This window comes from Aristolochia californica, unplaced genomic scaffold (genome assembly GCF_029961685.1).
Source record: "Aristolochia californica isolate CCGP_79_NKW_82.1479 unplaced genomic scaffold, dmAriCali1.0.hap1 SCAF_14, whole genome shotgun sequence".
Taxonomy (NCBI): domain Eukaryota; kingdom Viridiplantae; phylum Streptophyta; class Magnoliopsida; order Piperales; family Aristolochiaceae; genus Aristolochia; species Aristolochia californica.
In genome coordinates, this window is record NW_027181815.1 from 5,752,035 (window position 1) to 5,767,020 (window position 14,986).

Sequence of the window (14,986 nt, forward strand, 5' to 3'; positions counted from 1 at the left end):
CTCAAATGCTGCCGGTGAATTACACTACAGCTCTTGAACATATCCGGGCCTCCCCAACTTTTTTCAATCTCCTCACCCTTTTGAAACACTTTGATTATGAATTCTCCCCCAGAAAGTCTAGTGGCTCTCAATTAAAGAAAATCTCGCGTACTAAAAACATGGGTTTATCGTCTCTCCCTCTCTCTGTCCCGTCCCCAACAGTCCCCCATTGAAGAACGAAAATAGTAAAGCATCGGTGATGGCGAGTTCACCGTCGCCATGCTTCGTGACCATCGAGAAGCACATTGCCAGAGTCGGTGTGGCCGAGCTTTGTCGTGGAGGCTCGCATCTGTATGAAAATGTGTGGGCCTGGTAGAGAAATGATGATACGAGAGACTGCAGCGGGAGAAATTTATTAGCACCTGCAAAGGCAATTATTATTACTTTTTAATGGGGTAGTTGAGTCGTACGCGAGGGGAGGGGGGGTAAGAAGGCATTTAGTCACGACGCGTCCTGAACCGTTGGTTTGGCCGTGAGAACCATAAGGTGTCGCCCTCTTTTGGTCAAAATAGTTTAGCATGAGGCAGCAGGTGCGATGAGCAGATAGAGACAGGAAATCGAAGAGCGACGGAGATCTTGGCAATTAGGTTTCATACTGCTACCGACTGTGTTTGATTACAAAGTGATGTAGGCGTGGTGGTAGTCATTAAAACCCTCCCAAATCTTATCTTAACCTAGAATTTATATACATATAAGACAAGTTACGTCTCGATATAATCCTTGGACGATTCCACAATAGAATCATTGAAAGTTGCTCCACATTCCAGGCCTTGGATAGGACGCTCGGTAAACAAATGATGGCACGCCGACGGTAATGTGAAAATGCTAATTAAGTGGACTTGAGGGTTTCCAAATCATAATCTAATTAACCCAGTCATTGTTTCGATAAAAATGGAAAAGAAACATTAAACATAAATACGAGTCCGGACACGGATTGACCGTGATTCAATAAACAAGCGAGAAGTTGTCGTTGCTGGTGAGAAACAGATCAAGTATTTGTCAGATAATCCATACCGATTCAAGAACGACAGCAATAATAACACAAAACTCCAAAACCTTTTCGATATAAACTTTTAAATAATAAAAAAATATATCCTGCAATCTTTATCACCCAACTTCTCTCTTATCCCCTTGTTAAAGCTGTTCTGAAAAGAAGGTACCCGTTCCTTCATGAAAGGACGTCACAGAGCAGAACAACCCATCCACTCTGTTAAAACAGGCGAGAGGAAGCTCTGGAATTAACCGAAAAAATTAATAATCATGTAATTTTTCTGTTTTTGAATTTGATCCCCTGAGCTTCTTCGTCGTCGAATGGTTTTTTGCCCTTTTCGTTGGAGAATTCCCGTCTGTGAGCTTCGACCGGAGGCCTGAGAACCTCAGTTTGAAACAGTTTGTAATTTTATCTCTTCTTCATTTTTGTCATTGTATTTTAATTGACACACTCACGATTTCGCCGCCTATTATCCCGTCGCTGCAAGAGAGAGTATCGATTTTAAATGATTTTTCAAATGGAGACCACCTCTCATGGCTACTACTCCAGAATCTGCTATTCTTTCAAGATCTGATGATATTGATAGAAATATAGGAGACTTTTTAAGTGAATTAGGAAATAGTATCACAATCATAAGCTTCAATACATGAGAACATTTCGATGAATACATGAGAAGTCTTCTTAGATTAGAAATTTAACAAAAGGGATTGAGAAAAACTGAAAAAAAAAAAACGAAGTTCCTCGTAGCCAGCCCCTCTCCGGCAGAGGCTAAGAAAATCTACATCTATACAGATTACTTATAATCCTCCATCAATTCTGACTTCTCAGAAAACCCCAAAACAGCATCCACCATTCCTTCATCTTTCAGTCCGTCCCTCTATTTACAGGAATCATTACAATCCTCAGCGAGTTGCATCTTCGGCTAATATTCACAATCGGATAAATAAGGGCAAATGGTTCACCCCTTTTAAAAACAAAATATTCTCCTCCCGAATATTCTTTTCCTCTTTTCTCTTGCTTCGCACTCACTTTACCAGCTCCGATACCCACCCCACGTCGGGAGCAGAAATTGCAGTCTCCACAGCGTTCTCTTTGCTCAACTTCTCAAAAATTTTCGCCCTCAAACCCCTCCCAGACTCCACCCTCTCCATCGGCTCATCCTCGAGGAGGCCACGATCCCACATATCAGTCCACCCAACGTTTGTCGGAGTAGTAGGAGTCGTCGGCACGCTGCTGAACGCCGGACGGAGATGAGACCCACCTCTCGGAGAACAGAAGCTACCTACCTGAGTTCCCCAAGAAGAAGGCATAGATTTCACCTTACTCAGCTGCAACTGCCTCAGAGAGGCCAAAACCTCGTTCATAGAGTTGGACATAGGTCGCCGAATGGAAGGACTATTTGGAGACAGAGGCGGTGAATCCGACGGGGGTGACATAGGCGGGGATATCAGAGTCGAGGTCGGAGAAGACACGACCTTGGAGAAGTAAGCATCCAGAGAGTGGCGCATGGAGGAACCATCATAGGAGTCGGGCGTGGATACAGTAGCGCGAGGGCTCTGTTGCGGGAGAACGCGCAGCTGCTCGGCGGTGTGGGCAAAGAAGCAGACGCGGCGGCGGCAGTTAGTGCCGTCCTTACAGGGCTGAGTGCGGTATCTAGCCGGATGAAGCCAACACTCGAAAACCCCATGTGCAAACTCACAGGCATCCCCGCGCTTGCAGTTGCCCTTCCTAAAGTCGGGGCAAGCGGTCCCCGAATAGTGGTACTTGCGCGGGTCACGCCTCCGAGCCTTCTCCCCGGGGTGCGCGTACGGGCACTCGGTCCAATCATGGGAGCGGCCGCGGGCGCATCGCCGGACCTTGAACTCGTACATGCGGAACTCATCGCAGGAATACGCGTCGACGGGAATGTCCGATTCCCTCTCCAATTCCACATCGTCGGCAGCAACGATTTCGTTGGAAGGGAGGTAACGCTGCAAAGCGGTGAGAGCCTCCCCTAACATGAACTGGGAGTAATCCCCAGCCCCGACTCCGGCACAGTTGCCGGAAACTCCACTGACCGGCAAAGGATAAGCCATTGCCCGCCCAGAATCTTCATACAAGGCCCCCCATGGCGGAACATGAATAGTCCGATCCGTTCGGTTTCCTTCCCCTAGCATCATTTTTTGGCCTTTTCCACGAGTCTCTCCTCCCTCCACGGCCTTGCATATCAAAGCTCCGGAGCGACACAGCGTCAAATATAAACAGCTCGGTTAACCATGGTTAGGTCAAACTAACTCTACTAGGGTCCTAAATCAGGATACCCACAGTTAAAATATTTCCATTAAACCGACCGGCGTTTGGGTCCTGACTCCTGAGCGCGATGATCGCGTCTCGTAATCGTTTCGGTGTCGCCAGCCAGAGAAATCTCGACACGAGAAACCAACAAAGGAAGTCCAGTCCAGGGGCCTTTTATTCAATACTAACGGCTGGGATTTTATTTGTGAGGCACATTGGTACGAAGGAAGACGAAAAATGGAATACAAGAGAGAGAGATTGGAAAAAACAAAAAACAGTAGAGGAGATCTTGTGTTAACTAGTGTTAACTAGTGACTGTGAGTCAGCTGGGCGGGAAAAGAGAGCGTATGGTTTGTGGGACACGCGGAGGGAAGAGATGGGCTGTCAGCCATGCGCAGGAGGCGAGGGCATCGATATCATGCAGCATGGACACGTTATGGTTCTTCCCTAAAATTAAAGGACAACCTGTCCCAATTCAAAGGTTACTTCCACTACACTTGGAGCTCCCTTGTGGCGCCGCTAAAATGCAGACCTGCACGCCATTTCCCAGACCCGACTCCACTCGTTTGTCTTTTTCTTTTCTTGACTCTCCCTAGTCGACTCAGGCCTCTATTCGGTTGGTTCTTTGCTATACAACCTGTACTGGTAGTCCTTCCTGCCTGCTGGTGGCACCCAAGAATCCAGAAACTCTTTAGCGTAGAGTCGGAGAGTAGATAAAAAATAGGGGGTCCTATTTATTTAGAGTGTCTCACCTATGGACTCTTCCGGCACCCCTTAACTGAACAGACAGATTTAATTTTGGTTGGACGAAGATGCCCTTGTCTGTACGGAGAATACCAGCTGGTTTGCCCACTGAGATTTTTTGATTTTTGGATATCGGAGGCCGGCTCCCGAGGGGCATTTCCGTCCAGGGAGGGAATTCAATGTTAAAACGGATAGGGATGAGAAGACTTGGAAAAGTTGATACACGTCATGAGCGTGTGGGTGGTCACGTGACCTCCCGGGAAAAGGGTTTGAGATCTGGATGTGGAACGGACGGACGGATGGATGAGCCGAAGAGGGGCCACCCCCTCCAACCTTATTCACGCACCTGGACTAGTTCCCGCTGTACGAGAAAACCTCAGCATTTGAATGCTCAACCGTACGAGCTATCTCTATGAGGCAGATTTGCACTTGTTGGGACCCTTTTAATTTTCCACGGTACACGTGTCCTCCTGTCCCTTTCGCACTACGGTGACAAAGCAGCTCCGTATCTTCTTATCCTGCCACCTGGCCCACAGCCGTCTCGGGGTTCGCGTGAAATTGACGCCGTAAATTTCTTTTTGTTGACCTAATTTATTTAGGTTTTTGACGGTTCCCGGGCGGCAGCCACTCTTTCGCTCGAGCCCTGAAGAATTAAACACTGTTGTTACCGCGAAGAGACGAGTCGGAAACCGGGAAATCCGAAGTCCGGAATCCAGAATCTCCGTTCAAAAGCAGAAAGTAACATAATTTTCCCGTAAATGTCGACAATACAAGGGATTTGAAGAATCTAATGGACTGTCTGACTGATGGAACCATTCCGTCCCTTCACTATGCAAACTTTTAACGTACTGTCCGAAACAAATATTATAGCCGTGTATCGTATCGGATTCCTCGGAAGCGGGCACGAGAGGAATGGATCACATGGTGTGGGGAAGAGAAAGGAAAGCAACGCTGCCGCGGAGAGACACGTAGAGGACGACCATCGTTTATGGGAAAAGATAAAGAAGGTAAAAAGGAGGGTTGGTGTGTGGTTGAATCGGGTCGGAGAGGCGAACGGGGGAAGAGGACAGAATGGTTTTGAGGTGATGTTGATGTACACGTACTATAAAAGGAGTTCCGGGGGATCATGTTGGACTTTACGAAACATTTTGGTTTTTTTGTTTTTTTATACGCAATAAATAAGCAAATCATGGAACTCTGAGCTGGTCAAAAAGATATCGCTGGGTTTCCAATTACATTCTCTTTATCTCCTGCATAACCAAACTACGTACGGATTATTGCTAATTCAATTATAAAAACAGTTCGGCTTTGGCACATTCGTCGATGGTGCAATTCACGATCTTGCGATCCTTTTTACGCCTCGAGAATCACGAGAGTGGGCATAGCCCAAAACCGAAGGAATCTGAGGTCGTCTTCTTCGTCTTCGTCTTCCCTGAGCTGAAACTACCTAACCCCAGACGAACTTAACATATCTAATAAAATTATCATGGTTAAACTGTTACGGCCAGTGATAGTTGATGTGAAATCTGGTAAAACGACAGACAAAATGCAAGCAGCCAAAACCAAGTGAGTGATGGCTACCACCATGGATGTTTATTGCTTAAAATCTGATATCTGTGCTTCCCGGTCCAAATGCTTTTACAAGCAGTGAAATGACTCGTAACTAAGCTTTACACCATTGAAAGAGTAGCTTTCACATTGATCACTAATTTGAACTTGGGAATTAGCATGAACCGACGAGAGTGAGAGGAAGTGATCAAAGTTATGATTACTCTCTAAGCACTTTGTTTTATGTTGATTCAAGATTAGAACTAATCCATAAAGTGAATTTGGAAGAGGATGTTGACAACTCAACCTACCACTCTGCTTATCCTCTAATCCCTTCATCCTATTAACATCAGAGTATTTGTTTTTGTTATTATTTCCCTCTTTTGATAGAAAAATAGAGATTTTATGAACAATAAATGTGGTCTAACATAAGTAACTATCGAGGAGTTTTTAAATAGACGAGACGATCTTCAACTTTTGGAATTTGATCACCTAGAAAAGTGATAATAGGTTAAGCGGTCGGAGAAAAAGGAAGAGGAATCTGGACCAAAGATATGATAGAGTAATTATCCAAACATGTGGTCCATTCCCAGAAAAGAATGAAAACGTGTGAGATTCTTAATGAACATAACTAATGAATAATTTAAAGTACACTTAAGTTTGAAGTGATTAATCAACCAACATGGATTTCCAATTCAAAACTAATTCTTAACACACTAACATCTACTTTAAATTGCAAATGACGGTTACTAACTAACATTCTACCCAACTCACTAAACTGATACAACATAAATGATCTACGGTTGGAAGGGAAGGAGTGACCTTTCTCTTTCCCTATTACAAACATCAAATGGGCTTTCACTGGAAACGTCAAATGGGCTTTCACCGTAGGCATCCATACTAACCACTCCTCTCTTTCCCATTTCTGGGTCTGGGTCCAATAGGCTCTCATATGGAAGAAAACAGCTCGAGCTCCCGTTCCAACATTTTGCCACTACCCATTGGGTAAGTGAGACTGTGAGTGCGAGACGCGAGCGTCGGCAGGAAACATTGCAAATGGCGCCCCGGTATGGGGGGTGGAAATCCTACTTTTGATGGAAATCCGGCGATGCCGCCTCCGCCCGGCACGGTCATGACAGGGATCTGCTTCCGAGATCAGCCGTGGCTGAACAGCTGAATCTCTCCTAACTGGAATTTGTATACTTGATCTTTTTTTTTTCAAGTCAATTAAAATAATTTAGCTAGTTGTTAAATGGAATTGAACAGATTCAGATTAATTTAAAAATGGGAAAAACAAATATTTTCATTATTCGGTAAATTTTGTGAAAAAAAAATCGGTTGGCGGAATTTTCTCATTATAAACATTATTACAAAGGCTTCTTATGCTCTGGAGAACTTTAATTTTCTTTTATGGCTCCCAATTTAAGGATGCATAAGCATATCAGACGTAAGTGAAGAACGCCAGGAAAGAAATCCATGGAAACATGTCCCACTTTTTTATTTACATTCATGGACCTATAAGAGATTTAGATAATACAAAATCGCTCACTCAGTCAAACCTATTATTATAAAAAACTAGAAGAGCAGGTTGGTCCCATGTTCGAATCCCACTCTCATCGAATTTATCCTCATCGAATTTGTCCTGGGTTTTTGGAATATTTGTTTGTATCAACCGGCCCAGTCTTTGTATACAATCCGTGGGGCGTTATTTTCATAAAAGGTTTGAGTCTTTTAACTCTGAAACAAAATCCAATACAGAAATCTCTTGTCAATGAGAGGATAAGGTAGTAAGGTTTCACTGTCAGCTAGTCGACCCGCACCTTGCTTTTACTGTAAAGACCGTATTTGCTGCTTGCATTGAAAGATAAATCCGAACAAGAATTCAGGATAAGATGATGAAAGATGGGTTTATCAGAAGAGCGGAGGCGAACCATGGAAGAGCGACTTACTTGAAAATGTGAACCCATTTCCGCATCTTCTTGTCCTCGTCATTCATTAAATATGAGTAAGCTCCATCTCTGTGCAAAACTGCAACATAATTAGTTGTATATAGTAGACACTGAGATCAGCTCAAAGAAAGAAAAACAGACCGTCTGGAAGAACAAGAGGATGGATCTCACCCACCATAGAATGAATGGAACCTGACGACGAAAAGGGCCTCCGGTGGTAGCTTCGTGTCGTTGCCTGCAGTTCTCTGAGTAGATTCCGATCTTTGTCGAGTAAACCAGGTTCTTCGAATCCGGGTTTTCCTTGAAGAACTGGATTAAAATAAAATAAAGAGTTTCATTGAGTCACCGATTCATTGATTGCCGAAACCACGTCCGGGTCCATAATCGAGGAAGCGAGATCCGATCCCACGGTTGCCCTGGGAAGATATTCAGCAGACAAGGACGACTGTCACATCACGAGTTTTCTTTTTGGTTTTGTAGTGGAGACGAAAAAGGATATTTGATATGGATACTGTCCTTGGAAGTAAAAAAGTGCAACATGAGCCCCTCTCCCTGCAAGAGAAAAGGGGGACTTTGTGCCCTGTCCTTTTTAATGAAAACGGCAGACTTAGGTCCTCTCTTCTACTTTCTCTATCAACGTTGACATCTTAAAATCGTTTACCTGGGACAGGATTACAGGACTCTCTTATTTTTCTATTCAAAGGATTTCCAATCATTGGAAGATACGCTTCCGCATGCTTACTCTATTCTCCCTACCCAGCAAATTGGTAAAAGGTAGACAACGAAGGGCCTTTGAAGAGTTTAACAGAAGACAGGATCTTTTTTATAAATTCGGAAAAATATAAGAGGAATTACCCTCCCAACGTTGATTTTAGCAAATATGCAACACAAATTCATACAAATTTAAAAATTGCAAGGCATGTTCTTTCTATCCGAGCTGGAGGTAAGAGAGGAACTACCCCCACTTGCCCATGGGAGCAAGAGCATAAAAAACCCCTATAGTTTTATAAATGTAATCAAGCTGCCAATAATTACAATGATTTACGAATATTCATTTTAGAATCTCAAAATAAAATTCAAAGAATCTAAGCTCTGTTCAGGTCTGAACTGGTTTCCCCAAATGGGGGTTGGGTGAGGGGGGAAGGTGATGAAGACAACGACCCTTGCTCCAACTTTATCTTTGAAGCTCCAAATGGGGGTTGCTCCAACTTTGTCTTTGAAGCTCCTTCCCATGCAGCCGGAGGTTTCTTACCGAAGAACAAGTAGTGCCTTAAGGTGACCACTTTCCGTCCACTTCTGCGTCAATTTTTTTTTATCTTCTGTCTAGCTCTACATACCGTACTAAGTCGCCACCAGGCCGTGGAGGGAACCGGCGGAGTATCCAATGTTGCCAATGTATCAAAACCTTTCCTTCTAATGTTGCCAACGTTGCTGAAGTATCCAATTCGAACTCAGGTTAGAGATGAATTGAAAAAGGGTCAGTGGTGGATAGAAGCTCTAACAAGATGAACCACTTCCTCCATTAAATTAACTTCCGCTGGGGGGTAATGGACAGAACCCGTCCTTATCGCAAACCTGGACTCCTCTTCAGAGCTCCCAACTTGCAAATAGATTAGTTTTGAGTGATCGGGAGTGAGATTTCTTTCCAATTGGAGTCTCCATTTCATGTTTTTCAGACGCAAGAATCATGCGGATTAGGTACTGAAATCGACCTGTGAACTCACTCTACATAGAATATGCATCGACGGGCGGCACTGATGATGAGTGATGACTCCGCAGTCCGCACTGTCGCCTGTGCCAAGGAGAATTTTTTAATGAAAAATCTTACTGTTTCGACGTCTTGTCGCCAAACGACAAAAGAAGCACGTTTTAAGGTACCTGTCTTCTTTGTCTGACGGATCGGTCGGATCACAGGCTGAACCATTCAAGATGAAAGTGACCGGTGAATCCACAACCGTACCATCGACGAGACGGGATAGTCGCAGTCTGTCCTCCTTCTCGTCCCTGTAATTGAAAAAAATCACGGGAAGCCCCGACGTGTCGGCAGCCACCGTCGGCACAAATCAGGTACGCAGCTTGGGATCCACCCTGAATTTTGTTGAGTTGGGCATAGCGAAGACGTTAGGTGTTCTCTTAAGCGAAACGCCAATACTTTTATTTATTTATTTATTATAAATCCAACCGCCCTCCCAACTTCTCGCGCTTTCCCACTTCTGAGTTGCAGCGTCAAGTATGACTGCATAAAAAACACGTTCTTGACTCGATGCCTCGTCAGGCGGGCCCCACTGTCTTTGTTTTGGGCATTCCATCGTTTTGACCTTAAATATCGCCCTGAAATCTCGTGAAAGCAACGCCTATCCACGTAGAGCTGAGTCAGCCTGCCCCTCACCTGACGGCTTACGTGCCTAATTCCTCTTTATTTATGATTTATGTAAACATTTTAGATCCACCTTGAGAGGGGCATAAATGGCATTTCAGTTCGCAGTAACGTGTACGAACGAAAGGATGTACGCGGGGTGCGGAGGAGCCGAATAAGAAAGTGGCGAGGATAGAGACGATTTGGTTTTATGACATGGATAAGGATTTTTACCGTTTCACTTTCAGTTTGTAAAGTCCATTTTTTAAGGAGACTTTCGCTATTTTAAGATAACTCTCCTTCCCGCACCTATAAATACCCTTGTTATAGAATCCCTCCTTGAAGAGACACTGATATCCCTCTTCCTCTACCAATCCTTTCCAAGTTCTCTGTCTCTGCCTTCTCCACCTTTTTCTTCTTCCTTTTTCCTATCCCGTTTCCTGATCCTTGCTTCTCTCTTCTTGCTTCGCGGAGGAAGATGACGATCGTCATTGAGCAACCTCAACTCGGTAAATTATCTTTCCTTTGACGAAACGTTGTTGGCTTCCTTTCTTTATAATTTTCACGTCTCTGCATCCGAAAAGAGTTTTTTGGTTTAGAGACGCAGATTCTGCTTCTTGTTCATCTCGGTACTTTCATAATTCTTTTAAAAAAAAAATCTTTCCGCGTTTTCACGCATCAATGGTGAGACCCGCCTCCTGGCTATCTCGTTCGCCCTCAGAGAAACATAATAATAATTAATGTAGGTGAAGGGAGAGTTTTTAGTTTTTGCGCTATGGGCATGCTGAGTGGTGGAACTTTTGCAGGGGATGAAGTGGTGGAGAAGAAGACCCAGAACGAGTCGGACGAATTGACTCTTGATCCGGGCTTTGTCGCGCCGGATATCAATTCCTTCGGCCACACTTTCAGGTTCGTACATCTTTGATATCCTCTCTCGTCCTTCCCACGAGTCCCGCCGAGTCGTTGACGAGACTCGACAGAACCACGCCGAGACGTGCCGGATATTTTGGATACGAAGATCACATATCCCAAATAGGTAGGTGGATCTAGTCAGCCTATTGGATTGAGTCTAAAAGTCAACCCTCATTCGAACCGATTGGTTCACTCTCACGTGTCAGGCGTAACTCTATTTTACTCCCCCTTGAAGGGCTTTCTGGTCATTCAATAAACAAGATCTTCCCGTACGATATCTCGTACGGATAAACAAGTTCTTGGTCCCGCAGTTCACGATCAGAACTTTTTCACCAAAAAAAAAAAAAAAAGTATTCGTGTGCATTCAATTTTTGTTTCGGTAAATATTTACAGGGATTACGATGCGGAAAGCGAACGAAAGAAGAGTGTGGAGGAGTTCTACCGGATGAATCACATCCACCAATCTGTCGATTTTGTGAGTAAAATCTGCAGTTTATATGTTTGACGAAATTTCTCAAGGAGATCCTACCAAACGGTGATCTAATCGATCGATTTGCTGTTTTACAGGTGAAAAGAATGAGGGAAGAGTACGGGAAGCTGAACAGTGTGGAGATGAGCATCTGGGAATGCTGTGAGCTTCTCAATGAGTTCGTCGACGAGAGTGATCCCGACCTCGACGAGCCCCAAATTGAGCACTTGCTCCAGACGGCTGAGGCCATTAGGAAAGATTACCCTGATGAGGACTGGCTCCACCTCGCTGGCCTCATTCACGGTCCGCCATTTTATTTTTCTTTTGTGTACTCCTGCTTATCAAAATCGATTCTTTTTTTTCCAAATTACCAACGCTTTGGTTTCTGTTTCAGATCTCGGGAAGGTTCTTCTACATCACAGCTTCGGAGCACTTCCTCAGTGGGCTGTTGTTGGTGACACGTTCCCTGTTGGTTGTGCTTTCGATGAATCAAACGTTCATCACAAGGTATCGTCTACCGATCCTTCTCGTCACTAAAATACTCTACTGCAGTTGTCATCCTAACCAAATCATCTAAATTTTTACATCCTATTTCTGCAACAATACAGTACTTTAAGGAGAACCCAGACTACAACAACCCTTCTTACAGCTCCAAGCTTGGTATCTACTCTGAAGGCTGTGGACTTGACAATGTTATGATGTCTTGGGGCCATGATGACTACATGTACCTGGTAATCCCTTGACTCTCTTTTCAGTTTCCTCTCTTCAATCTCCATGATCTTCTGCCTTTCAGGTACACCTTCTTAGTATTTGACTTTATGATTATAATAGGTTGCTAAGGAAAATAAAACTACTCTACCTTCTGCTGCGCTGTTCATCATTCGTTACCATTCCTTTTATCGTAAGTATTTAACGTTGTGAGTTAAGCTTATTTGATTAGTTGAGTTTTTCTTTTTCTGAAACATCAATTTGATAATGTTTTCCATTATTATGCAGCCATGCACAGGTCTGGTGCATACAAACACCTGATGAACGAGGAGGATGTCGAGAATCTGAAATGGCTGCACATATTCAAGTCAGTAATTTTGTCCTAGCTATAAAGGACAATTCATCTGAAAGACACACAAGCATTCACTTCCTAATGGAGCTTTTGTGTTTGTGCAGCAAATATGACCTCTACAGCAAGAGCAAGGTGAGGGTTGATGTCGAAAGAGTGAAGCCATACTATTTGTCTCTCATTGAAAAGGTCAGTATCTCTCTCTTTCTGGGCTTTTGTTCTCCTCTTTATTTGATCAAGATCCAATACTCGGACGTTTGTTGTTGCAGTACTTCCCTTCAAAGCTTAGATGGTGAAGATCGACGCCTATAGATCAAAGAATTATGATATATTTGCTGAACATTTTGAGATCCGATGGCAGCAGAAGAAAACTCATTTGTATGGGGAGATTTTATAAATAAATAAAGCTAGTCCTCCCTCGTTGTATGATCCGTGATCTCTGATAGTATTGGTTGGACAAAAGTTTTTGTCTTTTCACATTCCTTTGTCCTCAGACATGCAGACCAATAAAAAGTGGTCGGAAATTATTTGATGTTAACTCTTCTTCATAGCACTTGGACGGGAATCATGACATGAATTTCAAAACAAAATGGCCAATCTCCAACTCCAACCCTTACGAAGAAAAACCCTTGCACCATCCTGACATTGACAGCAATCACAAAGCAGGCCACACTTTGCAAATTCTACATTTCTCAGCTCTACTAAACTGCAACTAATCAATCTAGAATAAGAGAAAAACTATTAAGCGTTTAGAATAACGTTAATAAACTTATTTTTTTCTACTGAACTCGGTACTGTCACTCTGTCAGTACCGAGTACACTATGACGATTTTTTAACTTGGCCTTGTACCATCAATACCAAGTTCACCTTTACTCTCTGAACTCTTAAAAGGCAACTCCCATTCTATCTTCCATGTTTTATCATGGTTGTTCACCTGTTTGCCTAGAGACGGTTTTCGCCCCCGCCTTTGTCACTGGTGACTGTCTCTGATCATCCTTGCTCATCGTAATCCTATTGAATTTTTGAAGAAAATAAATAGATGTTGACTTATAAATAACTGGATACAATAACTCCTCTGTGACTTCCTCCCATGAAACTTTTTTTAGATTCTAGCATTTTAATTATCTTTTTTTCATATAAGACGCTTGCACGGAAAAAATTTCTTGGTCTTCAATATTCAACTTGGACAAAAAAAATCACTCCTAGCTATACGACAAAGCGTCATACAGTAGTCAAACTGGAAAAAATTAACTCAATTTTAAAGTTGAAAAGATGCCTAATTTTAGGTATAAAAAGATATTACTGGTTTTTAAGGGTATTTCAAACAAAAATCACTTATTGGGTGAAGAATAAAAAACTTAATTTAAGCTAGATATTGGACACACCCCATACTTTATAGAAACATTGCTTTGAAAGTATGAAAAATTAAAAATTGAAAAAAATGCTAGAGAAAAACAACGATAGTAGTATATAGTAATTGAGACGGAAGGAGGCAACAATACAATATTCTACTTTCTTTCTTTCTTTGATTTTTTCTTTGTACACAAGTGTCCCCAGACGGTCCGCGAATAAGCACCAACTTCGAACATGTATTCCTTTGAAGAGAAGCCTTCCCTCCAATAGTTGTATTCCTCGGTGGAGTAGGAACTTCAGAACTCGAAGAGAAATTCTTCTCAGCTTTGCCTGCAAAAGACGCAAACTGTGTTTCTAAAACAGAACCTATGGGGTTTCAGGTGCCTTTTCGGAAACTTGATACGAGGCACATGCTTCAGAAATTGAGTTCCAGCATCTCTGTCGTCCTCCTTCCTCACAGTCACGACCGAACAGATGTCAGAGATGGAAATGAGATTTGTTTCCATGATGAACAGAAAATACGAAAGTTACTAGAATTGGGTGCCAGCATGGAAAGACTCATGAAGAAAGACTGGTTTCTATCTCTTAAGGCAGATGTTTCCCGGAAAAAGTTTGCAATTTTGGTACTATCAGGTAAATTATCCATGCAATGGTTGCCCGCCGGCCGTCGGAATTGCGATGATGGTGTTAGTTCCTAGAACCTAAACAGCCTTCGTGTTGGACCGACTTCGACCCATATTCGACTGGATATTGACTGGTGTTAAGTTTCGAGAACCTAAACACTGCATCTTGAGCTTGACAAATCCAATTCTCGGACAAAAAGGCCTCATGGTACTGGAATTGAAGTTACGTTTTTTTATTCACAGATTTGCCTTCTCCTGTTATTGTTGGTTGAATTATCTCTGGACATGATTTCAAATGGAGCATGGAGCATGTGCAATAATTGATTAAAGATTTAGGACATCAAATGACAATCAATAAACTAAAGTCCCATTCTTGGTTGGAAATTTATATCCAAAGAAAATGAAATGTACTAGTGCATTTTCCAAGGAAATAAATGGAAATTAATAACCAACTCGTATATTATCATACTTATCCGATAAATTTTTAGTAAAATAAAATATCAAATACAAAATTATCTTGTGCTGAAAGTATTACAATATTATTTGTTAAATATTTATTAAAAAATTTCATATTATTTTACGACCCATCTTGGTTAAAAAATTACACTTGGAAAATTATATGATTTTTCTGGTAAAAAAAATTATATGATTTTTTTTGTAAGAATTTTCA

The 14,986-nt window shown here is 42.6% G+C and overlaps 2 protein-coding genes across 2 annotated transcripts; one reads left to right on the top strand and one right to left on the bottom strand.

The window, feature by feature from the left end:
• Positions 1 to 1,649: 1,649 nt before the first annotated feature.
• LOC137949888 (zinc finger CCCH domain-containing protein 20) lies at positions 1,650 to 3,220 on the bottom strand. The gene has a single exon (XM_068796123.1). It carries the CDS (start codon positions 3,187 to 3,189, stop codon positions 2,056 to 2,058), a length of 1,134 nt encoding a protein of 377 aa, XP_068652224.1. The 5' UTR covers positions 3,190 to 3,220; the 3' UTR covers positions 1,650 to 2,055.
• A 7,041-nt stretch (positions 3,221 to 10,261) lies between these two features.
• On the top strand, positions 10,262 to 12,863 carry LOC137949899 (inositol oxygenase 1-like). The gene is made up of 10 exons (XM_068796140.1): positions 10,262 to 10,410; positions 10,708 to 10,810; positions 11,207 to 11,288; positions 11,381 to 11,585; positions 11,677 to 11,789; positions 11,891 to 12,013; positions 12,114 to 12,183; positions 12,279 to 12,357; positions 12,447 to 12,528; positions 12,609 to 12,863. Exons 1-10 carry the CDS (start codon positions 10,380 to 10,382, stop codon positions 12,633 to 12,635), a joined length of 915 nt encoding a protein of 304 aa, XP_068652241.1. The 5' UTR covers positions 10,262 to 10,379; the 3' UTR covers positions 12,636 to 12,863.
• Positions 12,864 to 14,986: the final 2,123 nt, after the last annotated feature.

Excerpts from the sequence above, each read along its gene's own strand:
- LOC137949888 (XM_068796123.1), bottom strand. The coding sequence starts at position 3,189 with ATGATGCTAGGGGAAGGAAACCGAACGGATCGGACTATTCATGTTCCG.
- LOC137949899 (XM_068796140.1), top strand. The coding sequence starts at position 10,380 with ATGACGATCGTCATTGAGCAACCTCAACTCG. Across the intron at positions 11,586-11,676 it reads CCTCGCTGGCCTCATTCACG|ATCTCGGGAAGGTTCTTCTA; the intron begins GTCCGCCATTTT and ends TTTCTGTTTCAG. Across the intron at positions 12,358-12,446 it reads AAATGGCTGCACATATTCAA|CAAATATGACCTCTACAGCA; the intron begins GTCAGTAATTTT and ends GTGTTTGTGCAG.